Source organism: Aulostomus chinensis, chromosome 20 (genome assembly GCF_037954235.1).
Source record: "Aulostomus chinensis isolate RoL2024-O1b breed Wild chromosome 20, RoL_Achi_v1.0, whole genome shotgun sequence".
Classification (NCBI taxonomy): Eukaryota; Metazoa; Chordata; class Actinopteri; order Syngnathiformes; family Aulostomidae; genus Aulostomus; species Aulostomus chinensis.
This window is the reverse complement of record NC_141339.1, coordinates 24,793,890-24,802,184: the sequence shown is the minus strand read 5'-3', so window position 1 is coordinate 24,802,184 and position 8,295 is coordinate 24,793,890. Positions and strand designations below refer to the sequence as shown.

General features: G+C 48.5%; 1 protein-coding gene across 1 annotated transcript; it reads left to right on the top strand.

Annotated features, from left to right (window-relative positions):
- The first annotated feature begins 57 nt into the window (after positions 1–57).
- Positions 58–5,852, top strand: LOC147243438 (heterogeneous nuclear ribonucleoprotein Q-like). Its single transcript, XM_086190349.1, has 10 exons — positions 58–215; positions 791–950; positions 1,629–1,747; positions 1,986–2,207; positions 2,446–2,622; positions 2,759–2,894; positions 3,001–3,206; positions 3,380–3,529; positions 3,627–3,748; positions 4,065–5,852. Exons 1-10 carry the CDS (start codon positions 213–215, stop codon positions 4,672–4,674), a joined length of 1,905 nt encoding a protein of 634 aa, XP_086046475.1. The 5' UTR covers positions 58–212; the 3' UTR covers positions 4,675–5,852.
- Positions 5,853–8,295: the final 2,443 nt, after the last annotated feature.

Sequence of the window (8,295 nt, the reverse complement as noted above, 5' to 3'; positions counted from 1 at the left end):
TATCATCAGGTTTTATACCGGATGTCTGACAACCAAGTTGCCCGTGAAAAGAGGGCTATGAAACCCCGTAGCTGCAGGCCCGCGGCAGAGCCATTTTGTTTCACCGGAGAGAAGAAACTGAGCCGAGCACCGCCGGCACCGCGAACATTTCTGCCTTCTTGAAGCACCTTCACCACGGCGGATCAGCATCGTGCACCCAAATTTACATTTGCATGGTATGTCCGCGACAACCTGGCTGTCGTGTTTCCAGAGGCGTACTCGGAGAGCTCTCCACTCACACTGGTGTTTGATGCGCGTTAGCAGCATAGCAGCTCGCTTTCATGGCTAGCCGGCATTTTGGAAAAATAGGCCAGTTTTGAAAGACTGCCAGTGGAATTGATTTAAGGTAACACGCTCCACCGTTGCGCTCGGGGCTTGTGGGAGGGTAAACCGTGTAACACATGGAATTTCAGATTGCATTACTTTCACCTGACCACCTCCACGCTGTCAACCGAGACTCGGGCCTGCATTTCGCTCGTGCCGCCGATGATAGCCAGCAGTCGCTAGCAGAGGCGTGGTGGTCAGGTACGGTTACGAGCAAGTTAGTTCCAAGATGCTGTTCAGTCACATTGTAACGTAAAGGTGGAGTTCTGAACCCCCAGCATGTCATCTCGGACGTGGTTTCAGTTTCGGTGTGTCGCTAGCATCCTCTGGTAGCTTCCAGGTTGCACACTGGCTTGCATGATGGCGCCAAACCGAATTCTTAATCTGTGGTGGTCTTGCTTTTTGAGCTGTAATGTCATCTGCACAGATGTCTGGAGACATGGCCACAGATCATGTAAACGGGAACGGGACGGAGGAGCCGATGGACACGACGGCAGCGGAGACTCACTCCGAACACTTCCAGACCCTGCTGGAGGCCGGGCTGCCCCAGCCGGTCGCCGAGAAGCTCGACGAACTCTACGTTGCAGGTATGGGGACTTTGCCCTCTGCTCAGGGAAGTGCACATTTTCAACCTCTGGATCTCATGAATGTAAATTTCTCCTCAAAATGATCTGTAGATGGAGTTAAAAAGAAGCCAGTTAGAACAAAGTTGCCTTCCAGATCATTACATGAATGAGGCCCATTGTTATCACCAAGCTTTTTTTGTGTGAAATGCAGACGTTGTTAAAGGTTGTTCTTATAGTGTGATTTGTATTGATCAGGAACAGATAGTGTAGGTAACTGACACAAGGACTAATGGCAGTTAATGGATCAATCGCGTCATGAGCTCCCACAGCAGAGCAAAAGATAAAACTCAGGCCCTCCTTGCTCAGATGTTTTCTATCATTAATTAAAGCACCCTGGGAGTTGCACGAATGTAGTAAGGTCTTTATACTACTGCCATGCTGATGTAGGCATGGTACTAAAGGGGGAGGGATGAGCGTAGCCTGAAGCAGCTGCTGCTGTGGCCCACAAGGAGACAGTAGAGCTGCTGTTTGGCTGTAGCAGGTGAACTGAGTCCCTGCAGAAGGTGCCAGTTCCAATGTTAGTTGACATGTTACTGGTTACACTGCCTGAATTTACACACATCTGTCTTCGAACAGTTTCCTAGCTGACTCTGCTGAGATGGCGTTTCTTCACACTGTTTACGTTTCCCCTCTCGCCAGGTCTGGTAGCACACAGTGACCTTGATGAAAGGGCTATTGAAGCTTTGAAAGAGTTCAATGAGGAGGGAGCTCTGCAGGTGCTGGTCCAGTTCAAAGAGAGCGATCTGTCTCACGTGCAGGTGAGTTGTCTTCATGTTGGCTGAGTAAAATGAGATGCAAGTTGTTTCATGTTTACCAGGGCTGCAAAGAACAAGTATTTATTGGCAAAGAACTGACGAAGGAAGTTGGTGATTAAGCTGCTTTGAATGTCATTGTTGAAGGCGGCTACATTTTGTTTAGATAATTGGACTTGGGTTGCCATGGTGAAGCAAGTGGTGGGTGTCCAAGTCTGTAAGATGTTTTTGGTCTGTCCTCCAGAACAAAAGTGCCTTTCTGTGTGGAGTGATGAAGACTTACCGGCAGAGGGAGAAGCAGGGCACCAAAGTCTCAGACTCCACTAAAGGACCAGATGAGGTGAAGATCAAAGAACTCCTGGACAGAACCAATTACACACTTGACGTCACAACGGGCCAGCGAAAGTACGGCGGGCCGCCACCCGAATCGGTGTACACGGGTCTCCAGCCCACCGTGGGGACAGAGGTACTTATGATGTTGTCTGTCATCAGGGCCAGGAAACTGAGCCCTGGTACCAACTTTACCATGAAACGGGCTGCCAGCAATGCAGACATAGTGGAAACACTATCATTGTCTTCAGTTTACAAGAAAGGATTGTGAGATTTGTATCAATGGGCTTTTTTTCTCGTGTTCTTAATTTCTAGGTGCTCAGTAGTAGAGAACGTACAGTATGTTTCTGTAAGTGTTTCATATTTTGTCCTAGATTTTTATTGGGAAGATTCCACGTGACTTGTTTGAAGATGAGCTGGTTCCTCTCTTTGAAAAAGCCGGACCCATCTGGGACCTCCGGCTAATGATGGACCCCCTGAGCGGTCTGAACAGGGGCTACGCCTTCGTTACGTTCTGCACTAAAGAAGCAGCCCAGGAGGCGGTGAAGCTGGTAAGTTTGTCAGGGATGGCGTTTTGGAGGTAATGTTAAAAATAATTTTTAAAAAAGTACTCAGATTAAGACCAGAATGAATAAATTATGTATCGACTGGGATCTCATTACGTATTTTCTGATTGCTTCTTTACAGTGTAATAATCATGAGATTCGCCCAGGCAAACACATCGGAGTGTGTATATCTGTTGCCAACAACAGGCTCTTTGTTGGCTCCATCCCGAAGAGCAAAACAAAGGAACAGATTGTTGAAGAGTTTGCTAAAGTCACAGGTTGATGACACTTACCTCATTTGTCCTTTTTTTTATGTGGTACTTCTGCAGTTCACATTTGACTTGACCGGTTATTGTCTGAAGACTCTGTTCTGATGCCCGACAGAGGGACTCAGCGATGTCATCCTGTACCACCAACCAGATGACAAAAAGAAGAACCGAGGCTTCTGCTTCCTGGAGTATGAGGATCATAAAACTGCTGCTCAAGCGCGCCGCCGGCTAATGAGTGGCAAAGTGAAAGTTTGGGGCAACGTGGTGACAGTGGAATGGGCCGATCCGATTGAGGATCCGGACCCAGAGGTCATGGCCAAGGTAAAATTGAATCCCTGTTGTGTTATAGTCCTTTATTGTGGGCCGCAGTCAACATTGAAACCTTAAGTCGGGGCCTCAATTTGACGCTGGACTATGAATTATGCTGTAGTTAAAAGACTGGTAAAGATTTGGCAGCTGTCATGAGAGACATCAACTTGGTGCTGGTGTTACAGGTGAAGGTCTTGTTTGTGCGAAACCTCGCCAACGGAGTCACAGAGGAAATCCTGGAGAAGAGCTTCAGCCAGTTTGGAAAACTGGAGCGAGTGAAGAAGCTCAAAGATTACGCTTTCATTCACTTTGAGGAGCGCGACGGAGCTGTGAAGGTTCGGTTCTCTGCAGTTCTGGTTACACTGGTAGTGATTTACCGGAGCCTGGTGGCAGTAAACTGAAAGACTGTACCTGACACATTGCATGTTTCAGGCGTTGGAGGAGCTGAACGGGAAGGAACTGGAGGGAGAGCCGATTGAGATTGTTTTTGCCAAACCACCTGATCAGAAGAGGAAGGAGCGCAAAGCCCAGAGACAAGCAGCCAAAACACAGATGTAAGATGCCACTCGGGACTCGGCAGGTTGTGGGTAGAGGTGAACAGGAGGCTCCCTGGCAGGCTGGTCTCAGCAAGTGTACGCCAGTATCAGTTGGTTAACTTTGCGTTCTTGTTTTTTGAGCAGTCAATAGTGTCACGTTAATAAAGTAGCACACAGAAAACCAATGTTCATCCTCTGAAGAGGGGAATTGCTCTTCATGACTGTGACACTGAAGCACGTGTTGTTGACAGTGTCACTGTAAGGGAATCAGCAGGTGTATCGACCAGAAGTGCAGGATGAGTGTTGACCTGGTGAATCGTCTTTGTCTCCTCAGGTATGATGACTATTACTACTACTCTCCCCCTCCCCACATGCCTCCACCTGTCAGAGGGCGGGGCCGAGGCGGCAATCGGGGTGGCTACTCGTACCCCCAAGACTACTATGGTTACGAGGACTACTATGATTACTACAGCTATGACTATCACAACTACCGCAGTGGCTATGACGACCCCTACTATGGGTACGATGACTTCCAGGCTCCTGCACGAGGCCGGGGTGTCAACAGGGGTTCCAGGGGCGGAGCCTCTCCAGCCAGAGGACGTGGCGGTGCCGGAGCACCTCGGGGCAGAGCCAACTTCTCCCAGCGTGGCGGGCCCGGACCAGGCCGTGGCGGGCGGGGCGCAAGAGGAGGCGTGCAGCCGAGAGGGCGAGGAGGGGTACGTGGTGCGCGGGGTGGCCGCGGTGGAAATGTAGGAGGAAAGCGCAAAGCTGATGGGTACAACCAGCCAGATTCCAAGCGTCGCCAGACCAATAATCAGAACTGGGGCTCTCAACCTATTGCTCAGCAACCGCTCCAAGGTGGTGACCATTCTGGTAACTATTCCGGGTACAAATCTGACAACCAGGAATTTTATCAGGATTCTTTTGGGCAACAGTGGAAATAAACCAGTAGGGCTTCTTCTTCTTCTTGTTTTTAAACAAAACCCGTGTTTTTGTCTTTATTTAGAGACTTGATCTGATTGGCCCTCAATCTCGTACGTTGCCTGCAGTTTTTTCCCTCAAAATTGGTGACATCTGGCAAGAGATCCTTTTTGTACATATTTTAATAATCCGCTTGGACTCAAACAGTAGTCACACTCCCAGCTGTTTCTGGCGAACTGGTTTTCTTTTATTTTTATTTCTTTTTTAAATGATGGTCGTCAAAAAGATTTTCCATAACAAAGTTTGAGAGAAATTTTTAGATGCAATTATGTGCTTGAGCTGTCTATTTGGCTATAGCTTTATGTATGTTTTTAGACATTCTGGTTTCCATGTTGAATTAGCTAACAGCAACAAAGCATATGTCTCCTAAACATGTATTTAAAACAAATGAAAATACAATTTGTATTGTCACAAAGTAATGCGTGTCTTGTTATTGAAAAGGAAAAAAAGGACCGTCGCAGTCCAATTTTTTGGCTTTACATTTTGGCTTGTATTCTTTGCTGTTTGTCTGCTTTAATAAACATACACCCACACGTGTACAAAACTTCAAATTGTGTTGCAAATTCATGTTTCGGCAAATTCTCTCTTCAAATTGTCTTCAAATTAAAAGGTGGAAGGAAGTGGATTAAAGGTTTGCCAACGTTGGCCACGCCCTCCAGCGTAACTTTGCATGCCATCAAATTCCAAATCACCTACTTCTCTGTATGTGTAGTGACATACTTCATCCTCATGTCCAAAATGTTTCACTGAATTGGTGTCCAAAAATTCACTGTCAACACAGCGTTGATTAAGCCCCGCCCCTCCAAGTCTGTCACTCCCACCTCGTCACTGGGGGTGGAATAAAAGCACAATTTGACCAATGACCCGAGAGTTCCTCGTCCCAGAAGGATCTAGTCAACTGAAGGCCTGGATACTAATCCTGCATGTTTATCTGGAGGTTTGATTTTGTGCTGTTGTGGGAGATAATCGCCATGCATGACTCGCTTCTAGTCTGTTCAGTTTGCTTTCATAGAGAGAAATGGCTGCTCTAACCCCCCCCCCCCCCCCACGCACACACGTCCCTCCCCGCCGTCTGAGCGTGTCCATGTGTTCTCACCTGCTGCATCTTAAATGGACTCTTAAGATCCCAACTGGACAGATTCTCTGCTTGGCGTCATTGATGTGCATGGTGTGTGTGTGTGTGTGTGTGTGTGTGTGTGTGTGTGTGAGAGAGAGAGAGAGTGACAGCTGTAGATGTAACACGATCCTGTTTCCATTCTCTAATTGCTTCCTTTTGTTACCTGACTAGCAGGGAAAAGGGGTCGAGGCCGGTCCTGACGTGTCGCTATGAAGACTGACCCGTGTACGGCGTCACACACTGCAAGCTGCCGGTGGATGCAATGGTAAGGTCACCTGACTCAAGTGGTCCAATGGTGTTCCACCTCGTGAGGAGCTGATCTCCTGAACCTGTCAACGATAATCAGAGGTTTATTAGCCCCTCCCCCCACTCCAGATCCGCCATTGAGACTTGCTGAGTTGGATGTCATTCTGGAAAAGTGCACTTTTAAGAGGAACTTTTTGTTTTAGTTTCACTGAGATCTTAGGCCGCATCCCTGTGACGGACTAGACGTGATCTGATGTAGCATTGAGGTGTGCTCACCTGGTGTTGAAAGTCGGGCATTCTAGGAAAATGGTTCTTTGAGAACTGAAGCCATCGAGGGGTCGTTGACTACCTCAGTGTGAGGCAGGGTTTGAACCCCGTCCCGCCCCTTCACCTCAGATGTACACAAACAACAGCAGCACTTAAATACCTCGAGGTCCCGTTCAGACCTGGTAGGAACCTGTGGTCTGACCATGGGGGGCAGCTCCAAGTTCAGGTGTGAATGCAAGGAGGACCCATCTGCCACTGTTTAAAAAAAAGACGACTGAGCAACAAGATAATTGAGGATTCAAAATTTGGCCTTGAACTTGAAAACGTTAATCCAAAATGTGTATTGAGCCTTTTGGTCACTCACCATCGATCTGAAGGCATTTCCCCGTCTGTCACCTCTTTGATGCCAAAACACAGCGAGAGCATTGATGTCGTTCTGTCCACAAACTCACGAGGGCAACAAACCAACTTTCAATGAAATAAATTGATAAACCCTTTGGTCTTGGCAAGCTGCAGTGATGCATTAATGTGCTGGTGGAGGAGAGGACCGATGCGTGCGGAGCTGCTCTCGTGTCAGGGCTGTGTCTGAACGGGCTCTTCAGTTGTGATGTGTCTCGTCCGCTGCTGTGGCTACGCTACCTGGTTGCACTGAAATGAGCCTGAACAAATGTTGCTGTCCTGTAACAAACTGAGTGATGCATTGTCTCACTCTACAGTAGCTGAGGGAGATTTTTCTGTTAAGTTTAGTGCCAAGAAATGATGCCTGTACGTCTTCCATGGCAGGATGTTAGCAAATTGGTGAGGCTTCTTGCTCCGCACCACCATCAATGAAGTCTTCATGTGGTCAAAGAGTTGAGGAATCTTGAAGGGTACTGTCCTTTATGTCCATGTTTCCCCAGCTAAGCTGATTGCTATGCTAGTTAGCTCAGCCCAATGTCTGGTAGTGGGTGGGAAGTGTTAGCATCAGCTAGCTTAGGTCCAGGCTAGTTAGCTCAGCCCAATGTCTGGTAGTGGGTGGGAAGTGTTAGCATCAGCTAGCTTAGGTCCAGGCTAGTTAGCTCAGCCCAATGTCTGGTAGTGGGTGGGAAGTGTAAGCATCAGCTAGCTTAGGTCCAGGCTAGTTAGCTCAGCCCAATGGCTGGTAGTGGGTGGGAAGTGTTAGCATCAGCTTGCTCAGGTCCAGGCTAGTTAGCTCAGCCCAATGTCTGGTAGTGGGTGGGAAGTGTTAGCATCAGCTAGCTTAGGTCCAGGCTAGTTAGCTCAGCCCAATGTCTGGTAGTGGGTGGGAAGTGTTAGCATCAGCTAGCTTAGGTCCAGGCTAGTTAGCTCAGCCCAATGTCTGGTAGTGGGTGGGAAGTGTAAGCATCAGCTAGCTTAGGTCCAGGCTAGTTAGCTCAGCCCAATGGCTGGTAGTGGGTGGGAAGTGTTAGCATCAGCTTGCTCAGGTCCAGGCTAGTTAGCTCAGCCCAATGTCTGGTAGTGGGTGGGAAGTGTTAGCATCAGCTAGCTTAGGTCCAGGCTAGTTAGCTCAGCCCAATGTCTGGTAGTGGGTGGGAAGTGTTAGCATCAGCTAGCTTAGGTCCAGGCTAGTTAGCTCAGCCCAATGTCTGGTAGTGGGTGGGAAGTGTAAGCATCAGCTAGCTTAGGTCCAGGCTAGTTAGCTCAGCCCAATGGCTGGTAGTGGGTGGGAAGTGTTAGCATCAGCTTGCTCAGGTCCAGGCTAGTTAGCTTAGCCCAATGGCTGGTAGTGGGTGGGAAGTGTTAGCATCAGCTTGCTCAGGTCCAGGCTAGTTAGTTTAGCCCAATGGCTGGTAGTGGGTGGGAAGTGTTAGCATCAGCTAGCTCAGGTCCAGGCTAGTTAGCTTAGCCCAATGGCTGGTAGTGGGTGGAAGTGTTAGCATCAGCTAGCTCAGGTCCAGGCTAGTTAGCTTAGCCCGATGGCTGGTAGTGGGTG

Coding starts and splice junctions, on each gene's coding strand:
- LOC147243438 (XM_086190349.1), top strand. Junction 951..1,628: donor CGACGAACTCTACGTTGCAG/GTATGGGGACTT, acceptor CCCTCTCGCCAG/GTCTGGTAGCACACAGTGAC. Junction 3,749..4,064: donor CAAGCAGCCAAAACACAGAT/GTAAGATGCCAC, acceptor TTGTCTCCTCAG/GTATGATGACTATTACTACT.